Source organism: Lissotriton vulgaris, chromosome 3_2, assembly GCF_964263255.1.
Source record: "Lissotriton vulgaris chromosome 3_2, aLisVul1.2, whole genome shotgun sequence".
NCBI classification, from domain to species: Eukaryota; Metazoa; Chordata; class Amphibia; order Caudata; family Salamandridae; genus Lissotriton; species Lissotriton vulgaris.
Genome location: NC_141690.1, coordinates 147,911,269 through 147,938,998, shown reverse-complemented (window position 1 = coordinate 147,938,998; position 27,730 = coordinate 147,911,269). Strand labels below are relative to the sequence as shown.

The 27,730-nt window shown below is 42.3% G+C and overlaps 1 protein-coding gene across 1 annotated transcript in view; it reads right to left on the bottom strand.

Moving 5' to 3' along the window:
- The window catches only part of EVC (EvC ciliary complex subunit 1), a 609,121-nt gene that overhangs the window by 340,122 nt on the left and 241,269 nt on the right, over positions 1-27,730 (bottom strand). Inside the window, exons 8-9 of the mRNA XM_086964104.1 lie at positions 25,805-25,963; positions 2,990-3,206 (exon numbers count right to left, since the gene is read on the bottom strand). Of these exons, the coding sequence (XP_086820230.1) occupies positions 2,990-3,206; positions 25,805-25,963 (376 nt within the window). The remainder of the gene's footprint in view (positions 1-2,989; positions 3,207-25,804; positions 25,964-27,730) is intronic.

Here is a 27,730-nt window from a genome sequence, read left to right as displayed (position 1 = left end):
CACAGTTAGTTATTCATGCAGCTTAGCTGACACTTTCGATTATGCCCTTGATTAATTGCGAGCCTACCATCTGTGCATCTTGGCCCTCCTGTAATTCCCTGTCTGGAGATCTCTGAAATATGTGTTCTAATCACAGATATTTTGGTGATGGGGTTTTCATTTGGCTGAATGTCTCCTGCAAAATCATGGAGTTTACCTTGGAAAAAATGGAAATGTAAAAAAACTGTCAAACTACAACAAGCACTGGCAATTGCATTAGGTTTCACCTATGTGATTAATAAAAAACTGCTTTTTGTAGTAAGCTGTAGTAGGTTTTGCCTATGCGTTTAATAATAAGCTGTTTTTTGTTGTAAAGCTACAGCTTACAACAAAAAAACAGCTTATTATTAATCACATAGGCGAAACCTAGAGCATTTGCCAGTGCTTGTTTTGGTTTGTTGCTAGTTTTTTTTAACATTTCCATCTTTTTCAAGGTAAATTCCATGATTTTGCGGGAGACATTCAGCTTGCCGAGTAGTTGTTCATTATAAGTTACAGAAAGTCTGTGAAAGTGTTATGACTTGTTTAAGTAAAAAAAGGAAATATATTGTCCTGTTACTAGTGGTATAGTGCAGGTAAGTAATAGCAACATTTTGAAAAATGAAATGAAAGACGGAAATAATAGAACTAATTGACGTAATAGCAATATTATGTGTTTAGAGGAGTTCTGACAACCCTTGTGCCCGGTGCCACTGCACCTGCTGCGTCATTCAAATCATGCCCCTAGTAACTGCATTTGTGACTGCCTGTTTAGTAGTAAAATTTAGCAATATTTTGTGTTTGGAGGAATTATGACAATTTTTGGCCCTGGTGCCACAGCACCATTCAAATCAGAACCCTATTGCCTGTAAGGTAACTGCACTTGTGACGATCTGTTTAGTTGTAAAATTCAGGAATCTTAGGTGTTTGGTGGGGTGCCCAGAGCTTTGGTCCTGGTGCTACTGTACCTGCTACACCAACTGCTGGAGGATTCATGCAGATCCCTAAGGGGGTACATGGATGAAAGTAGAAGTGGTCATATGCTAATAGTTTTGATACCTTTGGTATTATTTAATAAATCTGCCCAAAATTTGTCAGGAATTTACGTGTTAATTTTTCTGTTGGTGTAACAAGTAAAGTCGAGAGCAGAGATTCATAGATTTCATGTGGATCTGGCAAGAGGTGGTACATTTAAAGAGGGGGGTGGGGTGTCAAAAAGCTTGGCTACTAAGTTTGGTATCATCTGACTTATTAGACAGGACTTGAGATTCCAGAATTAGATTTAGCTTACAACCAGTATGTGCAGCAGAACTTTAGTGAGACGGGAGGTTGGTTGCAGGAGCTGAACCAGCATTGCCTAAAGACTACATGAAGAAGTGGTTAGCAGCAATGCTTGTGACCAAACACATTTATAACAATCAATAAGAAAACTTCAAACAATAACCTTAGCCTCCAACAGATACCCAAAGATCATACAGTACCAATAGTCATTTCATTTATAATGTTAATGGTAAAGTAATATGTCTTGCCACTAGTGAGATCATTAACGTCATTTGTGAAGCCATTTGTTATATAAAAGGTGAGGTCATAAGCATTGCAGTTGGTGTGTGAATTATGGTTTGCATGGCAGATGTGCTGGTTATGATTTGCATAGCTAATCATACCTGGGAAACTTCCGTTTTTGGGGCGTTCATGCTTTAGGTGAATGTATATATTTATATGATAAATCATCAATGGATTTAAATGCAGCTCAAAACACGTTATTTAAGGTGCAGTAGCATAATATCGTAGAATATTGTCTGACATAAATATTGTGTTCTAAACATCGTTTACGTTTAAAGTTGATTATAAAAAAAAACATCGTTTACGAAAAATATCACCCTGTTTGAGTTACAATTTAGTAAGCTATACCTAGTGTGACAATATTTTTGTAAACAATATTTAGCCCTCGATTATTAGGTCAAACAGTATTGCTATCTAGGGTACTCTAACTTAGTACCGTTATTTAAATTAAATGTAGTAATAATAAACACATTCTCAAATTTATTACTAAAGTACAAAGTTATGATTACCAAAACAGAGAAATTGAAATCAGAAAAACACTGTTTACTGCATCTGATATAGGATGTTTCAATTACTTTACACATAGAAACAAACCTTCTAGAAGTCGTCACTCCTGATAGTCACAGTGATTTTACATAACAGCACAAATTTGATCTGATCTTCTGCATCCTGATCTTGAACAAATATATTTATTTAGAACAAGTAGACATGCAAAAATACCATGGCATAAACCATAAACCGAATGCACAAAGCATAATATGCTATTTAATATATATATGTTGAGGGAAGGGAAAAGCATCATGATACACTTGAGGCTTCACCATTCATGTGTCATGGCCACAAGCATGCTCAACAATTTAAATAAAAAGCATATTAATCTCTGCACAGATAGTGCTTTTTTTGCCTAGTTGGTACATGGAACATTTTGGGGTGATCCGTCAAGCGAGGGCCAAAAATAAAGGGAGGTCCCAAAACACAAAATCACAATGCATTTTCCATAAACTTCTTTAGGAAGTGCTACTACAAAAACTGCTGAACAAATTTACACCAAATTTGGCAGGAAACTAGATCTCGGTACATAGATTGTGCTTTTTGATGCTTTGGTGTAAATCCGTTCAGCAGTGTTTGAGAAATTAAGATTTAAAACTATTTGGAAATCTGGACGGTCTGGTTCGAGGGACTCCTGTGAGAGTTCCTCAAACCCAATTTTAAAAAGATAAAGAGTTTCGATTGGCCCAGGGAGCTTTGTTCCTTTGGGCCAATCTGCTCCTGCAAGAGTCTGACTCTCGCAGGAGCAAGAACTCTGATTGGCTGCAATACAAGGACATTTTTGCTCGCAGCCATTACAGGACTCTGGGACTTAGAGAGAGGAAGAGAGGAAAATGGAGATTCGTAGAGTAGTACTTACCATTGTTATATCTTGTTACTTCCTCCCAGAATGCCCTTAGTAGTTCTGTTAATTGATGTTCCTTTTGCCTAGCAGAGAGTTGTCTTGTTGAGATTAACTTTTCAAGAGTAGCCGAGACTGCATTTAATCTGCACTCACTTTCGTGCTGTATTTGTGCCTTTAGTGAATCAACTACTTTTGCCATATGCTCCCAACGTATCATCTTCTCCTGAAAATCCTATAAAAAAGTGATAGAAAAGTATGATTTCAAACAGTTAAGAATGATTTATAACTATAATTAGTTACTTGCAGTGAATGTTTAGAGATTTTGTGGTATACAATATCTTAAACACTGAGAGTGAGAAGTCCAAAGTGCAATTTTATTGTAGTTATACAAAAACTGTCTGCAATATATACCTCCTCCTGTGTGTGGCACATGTCATGCCATTCAGTCATGCTACAACAAAGCAACATTCTAAAACTTACACATGCAAAAAGATAATAAAAGAAAATAATACCAAATGACCCATGAGAGCAGGGCCTTATTACATTTTACAAATGTGTGAGTATAGTCCCATCTGGGAACAGATAAGCATAATGTTTCATAATGCAGCTAAGAAGAGCATTTCGCCTGTGTCCCTCTTCTGAGTTACCATTTAATGAAAAATGTAATCCTCATTAACATGTTTCACATTTCTTATATATTTAAGAACATGATCTGAGAACTTGTCTCATTATTTCATCGAGGTTTCTTACAACATTTTCTTAAGAGTAATCTCAATACATACAATAAAAATAGTCCTGGTTTTTCCTTCTAATGCAACACTGTTAGTATAGTGTTTCTTAAATTTCCTGGCATAAATCAAGCTTAAAATAATTGATTCTGAACTTTGGGTTCTGTGGGCAGGCTATAACTGTGTCCTAGATACTTGTCTTGACAAGTACTTCCCTCCCCCTCACCACAAGCACCAACAGCACTTACCGCTAAGCACTTTGCAAACTGGTTGCTACGCTGGGACCTCTGACGTATCTGGCTCTAGCGCCAGATTACTCCTTCTATTCAATTCCCCATGAACTTCATGTCAGAATTGACTAGAATATTTGTTCGCACATATGCATTATCTGGGCTGTATGATCTCAGATCAAAATCCCCTCCTGATTGGGCTTGGACAAAGTATGTTACATCATGCAGAAATGGTGCATGCAGCCCTCTTTCGTGGAGGAGACTACTTTCTGCTCCCTGTTGCATGAAGCTGTAGCAAATTACTTTGAGCTAACCACTGACACACCTTTACCCAATACTGGGGAATGGGAGGCATTTAAAGTGGCAATATAGGGGCAATGCATCAATGCAATGGTGAGTGTGCAGAGGCCCATTGACAATGAGCTGCTTCACTCTGACACTGAGGCTGTGGGCTCTGTAGATGGTACTCATACGCTCAGTGCTGCTCATACTTGTCACCCTGCACTACTTGACAGGTCGCTATGTCTTAACTATTGTGTGAAACACAGACCAAAGGTTCACATCAACCAGGACAAACTTGGATGGTCAGGCTGGTTGACAGCTGTGGCCATATCACTTCTATCTATAATGCCCCCAGCGTCTCTGTTTACACCCAGAACAAAATCCAGGGGGCCTTAATGGCTCATTACTGTGGACTAAATATCCCTCTGTGGGTCTGCTCTCGTGGGGACATTGAGTCCTTGCTGAATTATATTCCCCTGCTCCGTATATCTCAAGGGCAGCAATTAGAACTTGATGCTCCAATCATACAAGAGGAGATACAAGTGGACCTACTCTCGTAGTCAGTCGGCAAGATGCTCGGATGACTCTCCCTTAGAAATTTACCGAGTGCACACTGATCTCCTTATCCCAAAAGTGGATCAATTATACATGATTACCTTTGAGGAGTGCAGCCCTCCCACCCCTGTGAGAGGCTCTTCTTGTGTCTAATCCTAAGCCTGGCAAAGACCCTTGCTGATCTCTCCTCTTACAAGCTCCTTGCCATTCAAAACACTGATTATACAATTCTTATTAAGAATCTGACTGATCCCCCTCCTTCTGAAGCTAATACATTCGGATCAAAGCAGCTGTGTCCTGGGCTGAAGTACCTGGTTAAACGTTTCCAGTCTCTATTGGGTCTTGGAGATTGCAACCAGGCTTTATCCCTGGGTGACATGTCATGCCTTAGATTTCGAAAAGGTCTTTGATTCCTTTCATTGGCTGTATTTGTTTGAGGAGCTGCACAGATTTGGTTTGGGAGATTGCTTGTTGCGTTGGATTTGGCTGGTCTACATGGGCCCCCCAGAGAAGGCACCTGAAAGAGTTTCCCACTGCACCCCATCATCTTTGCCCTCGCGATGGAGCCGCTGCCCATCAGATAACACCAAAGAGATGGGACATTGGGTACCCCCCTAGCAGCCCACTTCCAAGCGGTTTACTTCTAGGAAGATGAAAAGTTGCTTTACCTTCGAATAGCCGTGTGAATCATGTCAATATAGCCAAGTCCTGTGTGCGTTTCACCAAGGGTCTGGACTGTATGATATTGCCGCAAATCTTGTGTATTTCTGTTTTTATCTAATGCGCCCAAGACTTTTGTAGATTGCAGGGGCGGCCCTCTTCCATTGTGAGTTGCCTTAGTTCACTCTTGAGGATAAGGGCCTGTTGCAAGGAGAGGTACTTGATAGACCAAGCTTTAGTTCTGAGTCTCATGGCCTCAGTCAACCCTTATAGACCAGCCGTCCCCTCCTTAACCAGGTCAGAGAGGGGAGTATGCTAGCAGCTGTTTGTAAGACACTGGCTGACAGCAACTACTCTCTCCTCCCCATACAGAGACTGTTGAACAATAAAACATACTTTTTGGTCACTTCCTGATATACATTGTCCTTATATGGTTGATACACTCAGACTGGGGCATAGATGCGGAGGAACCGCTGCAACATGTGATCCATGTGATCCTTAGTATCTGCCTGTCATGGTCCAAGGTGGACATCTCATCCCCTGACTGACCAAAGGCCTCGGCAAGCATACTTTGGTGCCCCAGTCTGGCCTGAATGCTAAAAGGGAGGAAAACCTTGGCAGAACTCTCACAGAGAAGGAGAGGGCCAGAATCTGCTTTAATGACAAGGAACATCAGGTTTAAGCTCATTCCATTTTTCCTATTACATAGGGCTTAGCTCATCTCTGCCAAAAAAAAATAAGTACTCCCCAGGTGCAAATGCCTGCTGCCACTTGCTCGGTGCCAGCATGCTTCACACGCTATTAACCTGCTGCTCCCTATTTATTCGCAGGCGGTTATCTCACACCTATGCCGGCTCACTGGCAATGGTGCCCTCTAAAGCTGGGAGGCTTGCACACAGGGGCTCTTCCTCCACACTCAGAGACTAGCCCTGCTGTACATTTTTTAGATCTTGGCTTGGTGCTGGCAAAGTGCTTGGTGTCTAAGCACTGGACATCTAATGCTTAGCCACAGATAGCCGCATTGCTCCACTCAGTAGTCACCTGAGCTGGGGCAGAGCACAACATGCCTATGCTATAGGAGGTCAAGATCCTAAGGCAGCGTCCCCTGTCACAGGGGTGGGATGCACTACTCATGGCCTTTCAAGATCTACCAAGGGATAGCACATCCACCCTGAGTGTCTGGCTGCGAATAAATAACCTTCTCACCCTTTCTAGCTGTACCTGCTGGCAGGGGACAACTACTGGAGCACACCCTTTATCTGGCCCCTTGTTCCAATGGCGAACCTGCATGAGGCTGCACAAATGAACACATATATATGCATAAGGCTGCAAGCTGACTCACTAGAACTCCCATCCCTATCAACGTTGCCCACGCTGCCTCCCCCCTCTGCTAGTTTTCTCCCCATCACTTTGGAAGCTGTACCACCCCACCGGCATTTGTTGTCACTTATTGTGAATTCTGATTCTTTGTTTCTCTTTCCAGTCTCTACGAGATGAGTGCCTAATATGCTACAAATGGCTGAATGGTACCCGTAATGCACAACACAGTATCAAGGCATATGGACGGTCCATGTTGCACTGGACATGTGGTCCCATCAGTACGAATGCAATCCCTATCACAAGGATTGCATTCGTACTGATGGCCTGCTTGATTGTAACATCTGGTCATTGGTGCACATTTTTCTACTGTGCTGTATGTTTAAAACTATAATAAAGATATTTTAAAAAGTAATTTAATTGTAAAGCGTCTAGTGAAATGTTGATGCATTTGAACCTATTGTGAGAAAGTGGGATATTAGTTGAGGTGGCTGGTATTTCACCACAAGTAATAATTAACCCTGGGCGTTGAACTTCGCGAACTGAGCACAGTTTTCTGCATTCTGCAGAGCACACAGAGTTCCCCAAAACCCAATATTTGAGATTTGAGAGGGACAGTAATGGCAGGGAACTTTCTTAAACTTCATTCTGAGGGCCGGTCCTAGGATTTGTAGGGCCCCGGGCAGAATAGGAACATGCGAGGCCCCTATAATTTGCATAAGATTTAACCTGACAGGAAGTTACCTCATAGGGTCAGGAAATAGGCCCAGCACAAAAATAAAAGTGGCCCCCATTAGTGAATTAGTTAGCTAGAAAAGTGTCAAAATTAGGGCAGTTTTTAACTTGTAAAGACATGGGGCCATATTTATGAAAAGTGACGCATCGCTGCGTGAAAACAGCGATGCGTCACTTTTCACTGCGCACTCCTTGCGACACCAATGATGCGTCATATTTAATGTATGACGCATCATGTCGCAAGGAGTTACAGATACGTCAGTATTTCTGACATATCTGTAAGCGCAAAAGTGACGCATTGCTGGAGTGTGTCACAAAAGTGACGCAACTCCATCAATGCGTCCTTTCACATGTGGAAAGCCCCATGTGAAAGGGCTTGCGTCAGTCTTACGCCTGCTGTGAGGCAGGCGCAAGATTTTGACGCAAAAGCGTCCTAAAAGTGACGCAGTGAAATCTCATAGATTTCACTGCGTCACTATTACGCGGCTTTTTGCCGGGGAACGCCCCCTCTGCATACATTATACCTGAGGCAGGTATAATGTGGCGCAGGGGTTTAAAAAGTGACGCATCTACCTAGATGCGTCACTTTTTAAATATGGCGCAACAAGGCGCATGTTTTACACCGCCGATGCGTCACAAAAAGTGACGCATCAGCAGCGCAAAACTGACGCAAGGCCTCATAAATGAGGCCCAAGCTGTTTACGTTTTTTGTAAGGTATGAGAGATTGCATAATTTGATTTTGCTGCAGGCAATGCTTGTTTTAATATCATGAAAATCAACATTAAAAACATGTTCATCTGACCATAAAGCAGGCAAACAAACAGCCCAAAAAACAGGTCAAATACTAACCTGGCAGATTGGACCATTACACACTGCCTGATTGCCCTAATGTCCAACCCGGCCACTGTGTTATACAATTATTGTGCTGATACAGGATCATTGTTTTGTAGGTAAAGTAAAGGACATGAATATAGGGTCCGGTAGGGGCCTGTTTCAATGTCGATTTTAATTTACCACCAGGTAAAGACTCGAGGGACCCAGCACACTGAAAGCCCTAGTCCAGCCAATTTTACATTCTGATTGTGCTCTTCTTCCTGCACCTCTTGTCTGGCTGCTATCTCACCTATCTGCGCCCCCCGCCCCCTCTCACTTGATTCCGTATTTCGCACCCCTTTCATTTACTCTGTGCTCCCTTTCCCTAGTCCTGGGTGAGCTGAGCTGTTTTCAGTGTGAGGCGCCGTCAGGGGCAGGGCGCACTTCACAGGTGAGGGCTCTTGAATGACCTGTCTAATCGCTGCTATCTCCATGCAGATGCAGCGATTAGGCCAAGGCAGGCAGATACTGATTAAATCCCTTGGGCCTCCTGGGCCCCCTGGGCCTCCAAACTCTGAAGCATTTGAAAGCGCGAGGCCCCCTGGCTGCGAGGCCCTGGGCCGCTGCCCACGCTGCCCATGCCTAGCGCCGGCCCTGTTCATTCTACTCACACTGCAGACATTGTTTTCTCATTAGTGAGAAAGAAGTAGTAACATAAACTATACCGTTACCAATTTCAGCTCGACAAGCGCAAAAAACTTATTTCGTAATGGACAGTGTGTGTGTGCGTGTTGGGGGTAATATCGCAATATTCTTCAGAGGAAGTGCAGGGAATACCTCAGATCCTCGCCGTGCCGGAGCCGTTGTGACAAAGCGGCACATGATTTGAAACCGGCCCGGGCTAGGCGGTGGATATGGGCACGGCAGAGTACGTCTAGAAAGTGCACAGCATGTCTAGAGCCTGCAGGAAATGAGAGCAAACTGGGTACGCCCGGCGAGTTCCTCTTGCATGCCCATGAATGCTTGTTACTATGCATAAAAGAGTTGTCAAAAGTGTAATAATGTCCCGCCCACCTCATGCCCTCAATTTTCGGCTCATAACTTCTCTCCTGTCAAAACTTCTTGAAATCTGCCCAGTTTAGTGGTTTTCTTAATTTTCGGATGCAGGGCCTGCCCTCGGCAGCGCACTTACTCAATAACTAGAAAAATCTCTTCTAGATCCTTGATAACAAAATATTTATGCTTTGCTTGGACTCTGATTTAACACCCAGATACCGCTGCGTTTCGCGCTTAAATAAATCACTCTGTGGCTCTGTCGCCGGCAGCAGGCACGCCCTCCATGTGCAGCATTCATGCTGCGTCTGCAGTATATTTTTAGCTGGATCACAAAGCTGAATGTCCCCATGTTTAGTTTATTCCAAAGAAAGGATGAAATGAGGAGCTGTCAATGGGAACTAACTGAGAGGTGAGATGGGATGTCAGAGGAAACTAAATCATTAGTTACAAGTCGAGGCATTATATACATCGAACCATTATATATAGTCAAGACTTATATGTCATTTGCATGCACTTCATTTAATCAATCTCAGAGAATAATATGCTGCGTCCTGCCTGTCAGGCAGAAAAGTGTAACCTAAACATTACACAAAAATTTCAGTAAACGTGCAGTCGTACCTTACAGCATGCATTCAGTAAATAAAAACAAAGGACAATATTCACCCTCTCATCTGCCTAAACACAAACCACTTTATAACAATAATAAGCGTTAAGTCTGAAATTTCTCACTCAGGGCTGTCAGTTTCAAGAAGCACAGAGTTCTCTTCAAACCCACTGACAATATGTGGGTGAGGTAGCGGTCAATAATCTGCGGCAGTGGAAAACCCTCTTACAACCTGGATGTATCCGTCTAAACTATTTTCAAGTGCATTGAACAGCAAACAGGACACTGAAAGAATGTATGTCCGTAGAGTAATAAAGTGAACCGGCTTGTATAACTATACCCCGAAACATTATTGTGCTCAATCTGGTGATATATTCAGATTTGTTCGGAATTTTTTAAACCAGCGATGTCACGGCATGATTGCTTGCGAGCATTTGTGTTTTTATTCAAAGCAGCAATTTGTTTGTCTAAGCATGCTGCTGAGAAGCACATTGGTCTGTACCAATAGACTCATCTGCTTTGCAGGCCCAGACTGGCCGTTGAGGGCACCGGGCAATTCCCCGGTGGGCCGCATGGTTGTGGGCCGGTTTTGGGCCCCTGGGGCCGTTTTTGTTACAGGGCCGTTATGCTGCAAAAACGGCCCTGTAACAAAAACGTCCGAAAACCGGCCCTGTCACAGAGCGCGGTCTCACCCCTCCCCTCTCCTCCCGGAGGAGGTTAGGGGGGCCGGCCGAGCACTTTGCCAGGGCCGGTTCTGGTTCCCAGTCCGGCCCTGCTGCTTTGTTGCAATAAACCAATGCTCCTAGAGTGCTTCATTGCCCAAATATCAAGGCGCTTTAATAATGGATGCGCCTATTACGAGAATGCAATTTCAATTATGTTTTCAACCTTGAAAGGATGAACGACTAAGCAATCCTGCTGGGATTAAACCTGCGACCTAAAGGCTAGACCCAGATCTCCACAGGAGGTGCATTAACCTAGAGAGCTACCTACAGCTGTTCAGCGTACCCCTGGTCGTCTTGCACGCCCATCCCACGGCACGGCAGTTGCTGTCACAAGGAGGCGCAGGCTAGTTCTGAGCACAGACTGGACAGACGGAAGCTCACGCAGCTGTGTCAGAGACCAGGACGCCCAAATTAGGAGCCCTCCCAGGCTTCCATGCGGCGGGGCTAAAGTGCCACTCACACTGATGTCTGACTGAGAGTAAGGCTCTGTCTCACCACAGTGCACCATTAGATGCGGATGTGTACCCAGCCTGCTTCTGACACCCGTACTCTGCCCTGCACAAGTGTTGCATCCTTCACAGGTTTATCTCCCAAAACACCACCTGGTGGGCTGGCGAGCTAGCTCCAAAACACAAAAACCTTGCTTTTTAGAATGTCGGGACCAAGCGGCTCATCTCTGGACAATGTACCATTCAGCTGAACGTGTCCCAAAAACACAAATGCAAGGCTAACACATGTAGGGACGGCAGAGGGTTTAGTAAGATGTCCGAGTGGCTGCCGTCAACGTAATTGTCAGCACTGGAAGCGCTGCCGGCATGCGGAGCGGGTGATGAGGAGGGGGAAGGGGGGATAGAGGGGGGAGGGTGATGAGGGAGGGGGCGCGGCTTCTGACACAACTCAGGGATTCCGTGCTGCTATAGATGATGCAGAGCCTGGCCAGTGAGCGCGGCGTCTGTTGCTAACTTTTTACTTCGTGGCTGCTTTTAAAACAACCACTGTGAATACTGCATGCTCGCAAGCCCGTGTGCCTCTGGCAGTGAGGAGGAAGAGGAGGGTTGCTGCCGGGCTCACACACGCCGCAGGCTCAGACTCCCCCTGCATTCCAGCAGGCGCGCGTCGCGATCCGGTCCTTTCTGCCATGCTGTCGGCAGAAGCGCCCGCGCCCAACGTTACCCTATGGGGAAACGCTGCGCGCGGCCAGGTCTTGTCTCACTTCAGCGTTCTCAGCCTGCTGAGACGCCGACTATAGTTCTCTGCGAGAACGCGCTTTCAGCGAGTTACTAGCCGAGACCTAAAAATTGATATCACTGGTTCCCCATCTTGATTTTTGTCATTTTGGTGTCATTATTAAGTTCTCTATTTTCATAAACTAGAGTTGGATTTTTATTTGGCGCCGTTTGACGAATCTTCAAAAAACTTTCCAAATAGAAGTTCTTCAGCTTCAACTCCTTCCTGTAATGCTTTGGATGTAACAGGTGGCAGCCATCTGCTAAGCCATGGTCATTGATCACGTCACGCGAAACATGTTGCATTACATTTGTCTATAGGACCCGTTCAGTCATGGATAGGATTGATCACTATGTTCCAGTCCACACCACCAACAATCCTAGTTTTCCTGAGATCAGTTGGCAACCTTGACATGTTCTTCAAGAAGTGGGATTTACCATTGTTGGGGGCATATGTATTGCCCACGATCAGAGTCTGTCCTGGTGTTTTTGTTTTACCTAATGCATTTTTTGTTGATGAGTATGGTACTCGGATTTTTCTGGTGGTGTTAGTGGATTGTGTTTGGTGATTTTCCTTTGGGCCAGTGCAGCAGCTGTGAATTACTTTCCCCACCTAATCCCATTTCAGTGTGCCCACTTCTGATGAAGATAGGTGAGTTTTCTGTATCACAGCAGCATCAGCATGGTTATGCTTTGAGTGAGTCAAGATTCTTCGCTGCAACTGTTCAATCCATTAATATTCAGTGATATAACTTTTAAGGTGAGCATGTGTGGATGGCTTTAGTGCTAATCTTCCTCTGTAGCAGATAGAGCAAAGGAAAAACTTGTTCAGCATTTGTGGAGAAGTTTTAGTTTTACATGTTCTGGAATTGAAAACTCCCAAATTCATTTCTTGCTACTGCAAGTCCTATCTCTCCAATAGTGTAACATTAGGATTACCTTACTAAATGTTTTAATTGTAATTCCCAATGTTGAAGCGATGGACTTTTAAGTTTGCTGTCTCTGTAATCACAATTTAAAATCACAACTTCAAATTGTAGTTCTGAAAATGCCTCTTTTAGAAAGTAAGACACAATTGATGGACAGAATGCAGAACAAATCAAAACATTCACCCCCAGTCAAGAGATCTGGGTTAAATCTATCATGCTTTTGCTCACCATGCCACCCCAGTTTAGGCCATATGCAAATCATTCTTGACCCTGCGCCCAATGGTAACAGTCCAGCCCGAACTGCCAGGCCAGTTCCTCACAGGACTGGAAACAAGCATCCTAGGAGCGGTTTCGGGGTTTCACCCCTGTTCAGCCAGGATAGCTTGATTCCAGTAGGCATTTTCTTTCTTTAGCCACTTGGTGCCTGCTGCATGTCTCTGATACATGTCTGGGGAGGTAGACAGCTGGGCTTTTTGTATTACCCCTAGACAGCCACACACAATGGGAGTTTAGGTGCGACTTGATGGACCACCCTGGCAGTATGGGAGGGAGGAGCTGGACCCAGCCTCACTTACAACTGAATAGGCTATGTCCTGTCCCCACATAAAGGGCTGTATAACCCCTTGTAGTGTGTATGGAGCCAGGGCAGCATGGGAGGACCTCTGTGCACTATAAAGACCTGTCTATGAAGTCTACCCCACTTCAAAGGCACAACTATGGAGAAGATGTAGCCTTTCGGCTAGAGCGATCGACCTCGAAGCTGGGGAACCAGGTTCGAGTCTCGGCAACGACGCTCAACACCCTGTGATTCTGGGCAAATCACTTAATCTCCCTGTGCCTAACAAAAAAATAAATGTGTCCGTCTATAACCAAACTAGTGCTCATGTAAAGCGCTCTGATAACTGATATCTGCGGGTCTAGTTCGAGCTATATAAAGCTCTTAAAACAAATGAAAACTGTGTATAACTGCTGGACCTTCTGACACCATGACTTTAATACACTTCTGGACCTGTGAAGACTCTGCCATGAAGAAGGACTGCAGTTCTATGAAATGGCTGCCACTCTGCTGGACTGCGGCTTTGCTGTATCATGACTTGCAGTGCAGCCCTTCTGACTGTTGTTCCCCTGCCTGGGTGCGAAGGACTGGATCTGCATCACTTGAAGTTAGAGTGACTCCATGGGTTCGCTGGATGGCCTCCTGATCTGATGTCTCAGAAACGTAAAAGACTTCCAACTTACCTGCTTCTGCACCTGGACTCAGCAAAACGTGTGAGTCAGCCATGCACAGTGGTGCCACCCCAGTCCTGGGCCCTTAGAAGTGAGGCCCACAGTGCTTGCTTCAGCAAAACCCGCACATACTCTTTCAAACCGGTGCATGGGCATCGTTGCATGGATCAGAACTGGTGCATCATCCCTGTTGCATGGATCAGAACCGGTGCATCGCTCCTGTTGCGTGGATCAGAAACAGCACAACGCTCCAGTTGCATGACCAGCACCTGCACATCGTCCTTACCTTACCGCGAGGATCGGCTCTGACGCATCGCCTTCCGAAACACAACTGCAGCAGGTCACTGCATCTCCAACTAAGGCATCCTCGATAACGACAATGAATCTCTGCATCGCAGCTCTTCGCTCATTGGGGCTGACATCTATACTGCTGCATGGTTCAGGATCAGAGTATCTCACTTATTGCGTTTATCAACGTTGATGCATCGCTTCGGCTGTGGCCGACCAGTATCTTCAATATCTACGCAGGCAAGATCGAGGTACTTTTGTTCAGTGGGCCTCACTGGGTCCCTTTATCTGGACCATGCTCCAATGTGGTCAGCCTGAACTTTCGACTAGGTCACAGTTCGGCACGACCATATAACCCAAGTAGGCACTTATTGCTTATAAGCACTATTTTACAGTCTATTCTTTAGAAAATCATATCTCAAGTTATACTCATTGGATCTTTGTCTTTTCAGCCTTGTTTCATTTATGAAAGTAAGTTCTATTGTTCTAACCTGGTTTGGAATGTATTTGTGTGGTGTTTTCACTCTTTTACTGTTTGAAGTGTTGCATAAATACTTCACACATTGCCTCGAAGTTAAGCCTAACTGCTCTGTGCCAAGCTACCGTAGGGTGAGCATAGGCTCATTTAGGGTTTGCCTGCTTCTTACCATGACTAGGATTGTTGTTGCTGCTTAACTAGGGCTCATACTCCAGTCAACCTGCAACCCAGTCATGGAGGGAGCAGGCTTCCAACTGGTCATGCTGATCTTCTAAAGCATGGGATGGTGGGCCCATTCAAAGTTCAAATGATGATAGGCCGCTTCACATGCCCCCGGGTCCAAGCAGGTATTGGATCTTCACCTGTCATATGCACTCCTGCAGCAACCCCTATTGGTAAGAACGATTTACCAAGTGACCATCTTCTTACGTAACCATCTCTGCCCCTCATGGTTCATTTACTCAATCATAAAAGTTGAATTTCAGTGGTTTTAAGATTTCTAATTATAACTGAATTTTAAATGTGTTTTGTTAGTAAATTTCAATTTTGTTTAAACATGTTATAAAATGACCATTTTTTTACCTAACCTTTGGGTTTTCCAGTATTTTTTTTTTATCATGATCAACAACCAACTGACTGCAAATATCATGCTATTTGCAGCCAAATTCTCATATGGTGGTTTTGGCTGTCTGCCGATGGACTAGGTCAAAGGGCTGAGCCTCTAGCCAGGCTCCACCTTAGGAGGCCACCACCTAGCTTGGCTGCTGGGCCTAGTCAGTCCATCCAGTGATGGCTGGTCATAGCACCGGACCTCCGGTACTTCCCTGAACCCAACCTACCATGGGCTTCCACCTTCTTTAGTGCATGGCCTCAGATTATGTGTAGAGGGAGTTAGCGAATTCACCAGTAGAACTCATAATTCTGGACAGCAAATATTTTCTGGGGTCAAGGATGTCATGCAATCACAGATGCAAGAGTTCCATTCTGAGTGCTGCGAATCAAAAAACAAATTGTTGTTTGGTGTGTAAGTGAATTATATGTTGCGTGAAAGGAGGTTTTATCTACATGCAACAAAAAACTGTACACAAATGTAATGTTACATTTCAATTTTTGTGGGTCAGCTTTACTGTTAACCAGTATTTTGAAACCAGTGTATCTCGGTCCCACCCTTGCCTATTTTCTGGGTTTGCGTAGAATACACAAATCCTAATGGACCATTACATAGTTTCATTGGTAGCTAAGAAGGAATTGTTACACACCTAAATTGTTCTTGAAATTCTGGTCCAGTTCATTCCACTCCTCACCATAGAACAGCTCTGCAGCAAAGGAGACATACATTTTTTTGCTCCGTTTTTTCTGTGCAACAAAATGTTTCCTACTTTCCTAATAGCTTTTGGCCAACAGGAGAGGAGAAATCCAAACTGGACTCAAAGGAAATGAAAATGTGGAAAATTTTCAGATTGGAGATTCCCGGTCACCACCAGAATCCACTGTCATGGAAATGTGTGACCTTTCCAGCTGAAAAAAATATATTGTCAGCAAAATACATGAAGTCTATGTTGTGAAACAAGAATTGGGCAGGGCAACCATGGAAACACAGCCTTGGAGCCAAACTGATGCACAAGACTTTTAATAGATGGCAGAAACAGCAGTTCACTGCAGAGAAAAGGAAAAGGGACACTGATGAGGCAAGCATACCCTCTTCAACCATACCATTTCCAATCCTTGCTGGAGAAAGGCTAACAGAGCATATCTTGCAGGTGGAGTAAGAAGAAATTGACCCAGTTTCAAACATGTGGGATTGCCTTTCTTGAAAAATATTTTCTTGCAGAGAAAAAAGTGAAAGAGCATGCAAAATTCAAGAGCTACTCAATCAAAACATAATTTTTGGAAAGTCCAGTCTGGAGGTTTGGAATTTTGGAATTGTAGTCAGAGTGTCATACTGTGTCTTAATGCCAAAGATAGAAAGCAAAACCAAAGGGAAGGATGGACGCATGCAAGCACTCACCCCCATTCAACTGATCTGGGTTTAATCCATCATCATTCTTTAGCTCACTCTGTCACCCCAGCTCAGACATGGCCATATGAAAATCAGTCTGACCCTGTGCCTCATGGGAACGGTCCAGCCCGAACTGCCAAGCCATGTCTTCCCTTGACCGGAAACAAGCATCCTGGGACCAGTTTCTGGCTAATCAGCCGTCGTCCCCTAGCTTGAATCCAGTCAAGACTGATTTGCATATGGCTGGGTCCAAACTGGAATGGCATGGTGAGCAAAGAAACAATGGATTTAGGCCCATATCTCAGTACTGGGGTGAATGTATGACATTGTACTGCATTCGGTCCATCAATAGTTCTTTTTGCATTTGTCACCCCGAGTGGGACGGGTGAGCTCAGACGCGAGTCATGTGCTCTCCATGCCACTGGAATCAAGCTATCCTGGCTGAAGAGGGGTGAAACCCCAAAACCGGTCCTAGGATGCATGTTTACAGTCCAGGGAGGACCTGGCCTGGCAGTTCGGGCTGGACTGTTCCCATTGGGTGCAGGGTCAAGACTGATTTGCATATGTATGGGTCCAAACTGGAATGGTATGGTGAGCAAAAAAACAATGGATTAAGGCCCAGATCTCTGTACTGGGGTGAATGTATGACATTGTTCTGCATTCTGTCCATCAATAGTTTTTTTGCATTTTTCTTGACAAAGATAAGCCTGCTGTGGAGTTGAGCTAATGGCCTGACCTATAGTCAGGCCATGCATCCAACCCTACATGAGTGGTTGGCAGTGCAGCCTGTTGTCTGACCTAGGCCCGCTTCCGCCCTTCGCGGACCACTAAGCCATTTGCAATAAGCGTTGGCAACAAGGACTGGTCCCTGGCCCTGTGCTGAAAACCCCTTGTGTGAGTATAGTAGGCAGCAGGCTGGATTATTGCAATTCCTTGTATCTGGGGGCCCCACTATACATTCTGTAGGGGCTCCAAAGAATCCAGTCTGCAGCAGCTAAACTTGCCCTTGAGCTGGCAACGCTGCTCCTCGACAACACTGGCCTTGAGAGAGCTGCATTGGCTACCAGTGATGGAACATATTCGCTTCAAATCCCTGTGTTTGGTTTTTAAAGCGGTACATGATCTAGGGTCAGTTCCTATGCGAGAAAGGGTCTCCTGGTATCAACCCACTAGGCAGCTCCAATCGTCCAGTGCCGCCCTACTTACGGTGCCTAGGTTCAAACGGGCCAGGCTAGGAGGTAGAGCATTCAGTGTGGCCGGCGCTCGGTTGTGGAATGGACTTCCCCAGAGCCTTAGACAGATTAGCGCCTTGCTAGAGTTTTGCAGGAACCTGAAAACCTAGCTTTTTCCTAAAGCCTAGCTGGAGTCCCCTATTTGGCTCTGGCAAGTGCGACCTATTAAATCGTGGTTCAGTTTTTAGTCTGAAGCGCCAGGATACCCGTGGGGTGACAGTAAGTGCTATATAAGTTTTAAAATCAATCAATCAATCAAATTGCCTGTATGACAAACAAATTCTTTCAATTGTTTACGGGAGATGCATCAGTGCTGGATCCAGGATCCAACACTGAGTAAGAAAAAGTAACGATAACACTAGTTGCCTGCTAAGTGAATTTCCTCCCATAGGATAACATCAGTGATTCTATGTAAAAAGTTTCGGTCAACTTTTAAAATACAGTAGTATTCCTTAAAAGTCACTACTGTAACCAAAACGCTTTTACTCTATTGTTTACAGGACATGTCCCAGGACTGAATCTAGGATCCAGTCCTGTGGTTAGAAAAGTATTCCATAAAGCAATTAATTGCATTTAACTAGAAATTCCCATTGAGCTCAATGTTGCATTGTGTTTGAAATTGTGTTGCCTATTGCAACCACTGTAACTACTGTACTTAAAAAGTCTATTGCCTATTTTAAAAGTATTTAACTAAAGTAACTCATTCTGAAAAAGTATATTTTGATACTTATGTTGGTTCTAAAATAAAGAACTATATATCTCTATACAAACCATTGGCCTAGAGTTCAGTTCTTGAGTGTGTGAGACTATTTGCTGACTGAGTGTGTACAACAAATGCTTTACACTGTCTTCTGATACTGCCTTACTGCTCAACCAAGCTACCACTTTAGAGAGTAAGGTTATATAACTTTAGCCTCTGCCAAACCTCTGGGGACTGTGGACTCTGGACACACTGTATCTTACTTTGGTCCAGTATATACAGAGCCACTTTCTTACACATGGAAATTACTACAATCATCAACACATAACATGAGTTCCAGAACGTTTTTAAACATGTCGTCTACTTCTTGTATCCAACCAGATGGAGTCTTGGTCCTGTAATCTTTGGCAAGATGACCCCTCTTCCCACAAGCTCTGCATATTGCATTTCTAGCCATGCACCTGGGACTAGAAGCTATATGCCCAGGAGCACCACAACGATAACATTTAACAACTCTTATGCTCGTTCCTAATGTGGAGGATCATTTGATTTATTTGGAATTTTAGTAGGATTTTTTGTAAACTGTTTCACTTCTTTAGTTTAATCTACGCATGCTTGAACCTCACTTCCTTTTCCTGCTTGCTCTTTAGGCACTACATAATTACTACAATTTTCCATCACCTTTATCCACAATTGAGTGTTTTCTAAACCATTAGCAATTTGTGTCGCCTCTTCTAAATTTAGATCTTTAATGAGCAATTTTTCTTGCACCTTTTTATTATTAGTGGATCTTACAATTTGGTCACGTATAAGAGAGTCTACCAAACCCTCAAAACGGCAAGTTAGTGAGAGACCTCTTAAAGCAGCAACATATGTTCCAATATCCTCATCTACCTTTTGTCTACGCCCAAAAAACTTGTGCCTTTCTAACATAACATTGACTTTAGTGGTAAATCACAATTCTAACATCTGCAGTGTCATCTCACAGACATTGTTTGGTTGACCATCTCCCATCCCTTGAGAAATCTTCGGTAGGTCTTCTTACAAACGGTGTCCCTCAACACCCAGATGGTGAAGTAAAATTGCTTGCCTACATAGGGGACCATACTTATCAGAGCCAGTAGCAAGAAAGTAAATTAGAAATATTTTTTTCCAATCCTTCCAAAAGATAGCAGGGTCCCCTGGAGTAGGGAGAAAAGTAGGAGGTGCAGATAATCCCTGATCAGCCATAACAAGTTTTAAATATAACTGCCAATTACAGTCAATCCCACCTGCAAGAAAGTAAAAGTTAATGAAATAACAAACTAATATAACAACTTAAAATAACAATTAAAAATAACAAACCAAGTTGTTGTCCAAGAAATGTTTACTCCAGTTCTTGATATTCAATCCTTTGTGATGCAAGTATTTTTCCCGATAATAAACAGTAAATCTGAAGTAACTTGAACTCTCAATCTTTTTTTCCGATGAAAACCTTGTGTTTCAATGTTAATCCACTGAACTGTTCCCAGTCATTCAAAATGGCCGCCTTGGCGCGAGGTTTTCGTCAATTACTGAAGGAATTTGATCTTGTATTAGAACAAGTTGAGTGGGCGTGCGCATAAGTGTGGAGGAGCAGGAGGAGGAGGAATGAATCCCAGCAGTCTCGATACAGCTTTGAGACTGGGTGAGCATTCCAAAACGTTAATAATATTTACTTTTCAGAATTTTATTGTTCAGCACTCGTGACTTGTAAACCTTCAATATTACCTCAACGCATCGCCAAAGATTAACAAAAGTCTCACAATCCTTGAATTTCTTGACTAATCAACATTTCTCGACCTATCTTTCATTCTCACTTTTTGATAATTCAGGCACTCATTTGTACCATCTCGAGTCGTTAAGCAAACAGTTCACGGGGACTTATCAGTTAAAGACAGTCCTCGACGGTAGTAGGTTATTTTGCGAGCATAATCCGTCCGAATTTTGCAATACTGGAGGTATAACTTGCACTAATATTATTCGCACTTACATTGTTTTGTAGAAAACTCCAATCATTTCGAGTAATATGCAGCTACGCATCACGCTTTCTTGAGTAGAATAATAACAATATAGCATAAATAGTAGAGTAAATCAGTTAGCTTGTAATGGGTCCTCATAACGGGTCCTTCCTTTGTTGCTTTAGTAGAGGATTCCTCCAGGGGTGGAGACATTAGTTATCTGCCCCCTGCGCAGAACAAGACCAACTCGTCGCCATTGTAAAGATCCACTTTCACACGTATTTGTGAAGGCAGGTATCTTTATTGAAGAGTAGGTACCTGGTACCACCTGCTCAATTTCACAGCTCTCATCAATGCAATCCTTTTCAAAGGATAACATTCCAACCTAGCAACATAGTCAACATTCCAACATATACAGAAAACTCCACACAAACCCTATCTTATAACATGGATGTTGTGGATTTATTATTTGCAATTGCTCTCCAACAAATGACAAAAAATTTGAATCAATCCACACAAACTGCCTGCCAAGCTTGGCGAAATAGTGTTTGCTATACCTATTGAATAGATCGTGCTCATGTCTCCCCTATGTCTTTACTCCTGAAAAGAGAACACATATGGTTCCCTGTGACTAATTTGTTGAATACATCTGCACAAAAGTGTACCCAACATCATCCATCACTGGAAAAAGTCCCCAAACCACCATGAATGGATTTTAGTGGTACACTATTTACTTGTTTACTTATGTATGTAGTTATATAGTTTTTTTCTTTTTTCTGTTATTACATTTCTTTTACAGCTATTATTCCTTACAATTATGATATCCTTTATAATGTATTAAGCTCTCCTACTTCCATATTATATATTTAGTCATGTTATTAGTATATCTTTTCCCTTTTCTTTTTTCCCTCCCTTCTTTTCAGAGTTATTGTAAGACTTTTTTCTATATGCAACTATTTTGTTTTTCTTACATTTCTTTTTAGGTAGTATGACGTTAGTTCACTTATTGTTAACACAAATTTTCATACTTTATCTGAATGTTTGTACTTGGTTGCATCATTTCCAAAATAAAATTCATTGTTTAAACTTAAAAAAAGGTTTTTTATTCTTTCCAAACTGAGGTTTTGAATTTTATTAAGACAAGGGTAAGGAGTGGGCATCTTATTCTTCATTTGGTTTGACTATGTGCTTGTGCCCAATCTGTACATGTTGCTGTGATGTTGACATAGGGGTCGAAATGCGGAGGCTGTACCATCTACTGACACCAGGAAAGAACTCCACTAGTATAGGTTTGGCTAATGGGGTTCTTTTTCCTACACACTCTGTGCACTGTCTGGTGGAAGGCGAAATGATTAGTCAACTGGGCAGTGTGTCTATGCCCCCCCTCCAAAAAAAACATTTACAAGGTAGATTTATCAAACAATACCTGCCAATTGATGAGATATTTAATCATTATGAGGGCTTTTGTGTGCTAGGGACCTACAAGCAGGTGCCCGTTGGAATGCAAGAGAACTTTCTTCAAGCCATTTGTTGGGCCATAAAAACATACATACCATCCTAAACACAAATGCCCTGGTGTGTGGAAGGAACAGTCTGTGCAGTTTAAATAAAGGCTGACAGTGGTGTTCTTGTTTGTTTATTTGGAGCCGGCTTCATTTTTTTGAGTGGCAGGATGAGCAGATATGGCAAGTAGGAGAGCCGAGGTGTAGGCACTAATACGCGAACAGCATCACTACTTAACTACTTTAAAACAATAACAAATTATAGGGGATGAACACAGGACTCATAATGTGTGGAGGATGCAGTTATTTGATCTTTGGATCTTTCAGAACATTTCATAGCCTTGCTTTAAGTGTTAACCATTTGGTTTATTTTGCTATTTTAAACAAATACAAAACACCTTGAAATGGCACATAGACTTACTGCAGTTAAACACGTGTACCCACCACATGATAACCTTGAAGCTGAAGGGGGAAAATATACCCAGCAATTTGCAATGTTTTAAACTACAAAATTTGCTTCTTTAATTTGTCAGGATATTTCAAGCAATTTTACTGTTTGGTTCTAAACCCCTGACCCTCTTAGTTCTGCGAGTGCGATAAGCATCTACCTACATCATTATCATATGAAATCTCTTTATTGATGTCTTAACTACACTACACAATCACTTTATTAACCTTCTTGCTTCCTCAAATATGATCCAAAAATGAAAATGCACCATTTGCCCAAGCTTTTAAAAAAAGAATTGCGGTGAGAACTCCCCGAATCCCACCTTATGACAGTCATCCTTACTCACTCACCACCGCCTACTCACCACAAACGTTTACGCCCCACTACTTTTAAAAGCCACTAGCCAACGCTGTAAGTGGACAATGTTGAATCTAAATCTAATAAGATGCTAACAAAGGGGAAATAATCCGCTACATGCTTCTAGCTAAATTCCATGCGTTCCCTACACTCGGTCAGAACAGTTAAAAACTCCTCCTTTAGCTGAGATTTCGTAACGGTGGTGAGAAGTTGTGGGTTGGTAAAGCAGTCTCGCCTTCCTATGAGTTCCAACTGCCTCTTGATGTTACTGAGCCAGGGTATTTTATGAACGTGATCCAAACTTAAACAATCCTGATTTATAGTGCGATTAAGGGCTGGTTCATCATTTGTCCAAATCGAGCTCTATAACATAATAGGGTCAGTTTGGATGCAATGTGTGAAGGGAGTCAGTCTTAGTTCCATATGACAATAAATACTTGGGAAGCTAGAAGGGACTGACATTAGTCTTCTGAGGAAGACATTTTCTGTTGTTTGTAGGGTGGAGACATTACAAAATTCCCAGACCCCGGCCCCATGCAAGATGAAAGCACAACACTGTGCAAAATAGATGTTAATCATTGCATCAATAGGTGTGGAGCCCAATTTCTTTGCAAACCTGAATAGAGCCTCAAGAGTTTTATCAAAGCTCCTCTTCCTGACCTCAATAAGATGGAGCCAGGGAGCCTTTATGGTCGAAAGGAACACCCAAATAAGATAAGTTTGATACCCAAGTAATTTATCCTTATTGATAAAACAAGATCTTAATTTAGAGTGTGCTTTCCCCACCACCATAACATGTGACTTAGTTGTGTTAGTTTTTAGGCCCAAAGTATTCATAAAAGTGTTAAATCTATGTAAAAGGATTTTTAGACCCACTCCTGTTCTCGAAATCAAAATACAGTCATCCTCATATAATAATGCAGGAAGATTTCTCTGACCCACCCTTGGGACATCAGCAGTCCCCTCGTTAAAATAGCTCTCCAGGTCATTAATATATAAGCAAAACAAAAGGGGGCTGGCACACACCCCTGTCTAACCCCGCGGATATGCTTTTGGAAATTATAAAGAGGAATGTTCTAGATGGAGCTGCCATATTTGGTATTACAGTCTATGGTTCAAGATTAATTCTCATAGGGATTGCGAGAGTGTGGGTGCCTGCATCTTTGGTCTGTCAAAGCCAGCATATTAATTTAATAAACAAATAGTAGGCCTTGGATAAGCCCTGTTGAAAGTGGTGGCTTGCAATTGTGAAACCTCTTCAAAGATTAGCTTGAAACTTTGTTAATTACATACAATGAGTGGGGGTTGGGTTAGTCGACTAACAATGTAGATAACTGTTTCCATACTATAGGCATTCGTAAAATAGTGAGACTTGTTGACCTTACGAATGCTTGTTTGGAATGTTAATATTAACACTAGGTAAGTCAGCTATCACTGTGTTTTGTAAAAGTTAATTCCTGCTCTATAGTGCATACATTTAATTATGCTAGCTGTACACACCTGCATTTATGTCAAAAGAGTAAACAGGCTTTGTTGCAAGTGACACAGAATACTTTAAATGTCTGTGCAGTCAAAAGCCTACTTAATTCTAACTTTAAATGTGTTACATAGGAAAGGTATTAACATGACATCTCATCTTCCCTTTTACTCTCTCTCTATTTAATCAGCCTATATATGTTTTTTTCTGCTTGTTTTTTAAACAATGCTTCCACACCAGCATTGTTTTTTGCTTTCTCTTAAATATCTTTACATAGATTCATGACTTACCTTATTTTGCATTCTTCTTTCTCTCTTCCACCCAACGTCAATTTTATTTTGTGCCTCTAATGTAGATCTTGTCAAACCTTTCGATTCTTTTCTCAAGATCAATTCTCCTCATTCTTCTACCATGCTCTCCAACACAGGAGTATCCTCCATCTACTTGCTACATTACTGTCCCATACAGTTTATGTAGCAAGTAAAAGGATTGGTTCATTTCTTTGTACAGCTGCTCATAATTCTAGTTTAATGTTTGACTTTAATCATTTTCTCTTGGTCTAGTGCTTTACCAAAAGTGCTCGAAAAAGAGGTCCTTGGAGAAGGCTAGAATGCTCACATTAGTACATTCTGTTTAAAATATTGATTCAGACGATACTCTGGCAAAAGAGTGGCTGGGTTGCATTATACAACAGACAATCTAACAAGTACAGAGTGCCTTAGAAGTGTTTCTTTCTTAGTGATTCCTCCTATTGAAGAAAAAAACTATGGAACTTGTAATTTTATTATCATAGGTTGAATGTAAAAACTATGATAATGTTGAATAATCTGCATGCAGATTCTTTTAATCCCTTGTGTAGTTGACACCTACAAGGAAAGTCTATAAGGAGATGAACTACTTCTTATATTTGCAAAATGCCATGCAGGGTTCAGTAACAAATATAGAAGCAAAAGCAAAATATTGAGATATAGGGCACAATAACACTGATGTATATATGTGGGGAACCACTGCAATTGAAGGTGAACTCTAGAAGTGCACTGAAAGGCTATGGTGTTAATAGACACCAAGAGTCCCAGTCATTGTGCACACAAGTGGTTCAGTTGCTGCTGGGACGAAGAAGGGAGTGCAGTTAGTCACTTACGATCACCAGGAGAACACTGACGGAAAGTGGTACTACATGTTATTTCCGTTTGGTAACTGGATATGATAAAGCTCTTATACCATAGCATATCTTTAAACGGCCATAAGGTAGGCAATGTTATTTTTTGCTGGTCATGCCTACCATTGATTGTAGTTCCTGGGATTCAGTCAACAGAAGTTCAGCAGCAATCATGTTTTCAGTGACACCAATCATTATCTTTCTAGCTTCTTCGCTCGTGCACTTTGAATCCTCCAATAGAAACTGATGTACTTTCTCCAGCTGCTTCCAGAATGATTCAATCTGGGAGAAAACATTAGTAAAGTGTTCATAATGCAAGCAAGAGCATATGTACCAACACAAGCAGCATTTCTCACAAAACCACGTCTCTAAACATGTTTCCCTCTCCCGTCTTGGACAATAGTTCCAGAACCTCCTTTTTCTAGCTTGGAACATTGTTGCCTGCTAAAATCACAGCGACGCAATTTATAAAAACATATGAAATATCTAGTGCCCCTGCCTATTGCAAGTCCGTTTTTTAGGCTCATCTTCATATTCACATCTTTATGATTATTTTTCAAATGAGAGAGATATATATATATATATATACATACATATATGTATATATATATATACATATATATACATATATATATATATATATATATATATATATATACACACACACACACACACACACATATACACACTACTGACCTAGTTTCCATAGGAAAAGCAATTTTTGACTTGACTATAACTTTGGTGTTGTTTGACCAATCTGCATGAAATTTTGCCAATAAAGTGTCACAGGGGATACTATTGACTGGAAATGTTTGCGGGTGATCCGTGCAGTGGGGACCGAGAATTTGGGGCATGAAATAAGGTTGCGTTTGTAATGTTAATTCCCATAGAAATATTTAGCCACCTCTACAGCCTGAGCCGCTGAACGGACTTACACCAAATTTGCCAAGCAGGTAGATTTCGGTTCAAGGAAGTGCCTTTTGCTTATTTGGTGTAAATGAGTTCAGTAGTTTTTAAGAAATGTAAGTTTAAAATTATAGTGATATCTCTGGCCACCGATATTTCACGAAGGTTTCGTGATGAATCACGACTGCACGCGCCAATGGGAATGCTTCGATTGGCTGGATGCAACCTGAATCGAAAGTTGTGGCCAACATTTTATCTTTCTGGAATGGTTCCCGGGGCTGAAAATCTATGTGAAAGCCCAAATAAGGGGTCAGAGTGGAGATACTCTGACCCATGGATAAGAAATGGAGGTGTTGTGACACAAGTTATGTGTCCAAAATACATTTTTTGAATTGCGGGTGATATTTGCAAAGTTGTCGCACCTGCCAGTGCGGCCACCCCGTGTACCATCACAGGGACAGCGTGACTATCAACGCCATCGCGAATATTGGAGAAAATATTAAAAACCATATTAGTGAATCATTAATACACATTGTATTATATTGAGATTATGATGAATGTTTTTATAAAGTTATTTATATAGTAAGATATCTACTGGGATGGTAAAAATTAATTATATAGTTATAATTTTTTAATGTAGTGGTGGCTACTGAATTCCTGCTTTTGCTTTCCGCTTTCGCGACATAACAGGGAGGATAGTGAAGAGTGACGTCCTCACGATCTCCGGCTTCACTGCAAAAACGGAAACTAGGTTTTAGAGATGGTGGTTCTAGAAATACACTAGAAAATTATGAGTTTGAAGTGTACGGTAATAAACCTCTAGTGTGTAGAGTACTCTAATGTGTGTGCATATATGGGAAAGGCGCGAGTGTCGCTGTTAACAGCGTTATCGCGACATCCAGAATAACTGAGAAAATGGAAAATAGGTCTGAAAGATGGTTTTTAACCCCTTCGATGCTCATGACGAGCTCAGCTCGTCATGAGGCACGGTTGAGCTGTGCTGATGACGAGCTGAGTTCGTCATGTATAATGGGAAAGCTCACAAATAAGCACAGGAGGGGAAAACCCATAGCAGCCAAGGTGTTAAAGAAACTTAGTACACAAATATGAGTTTAAACATGCTTTGAAAGAAGTTTGTATAGA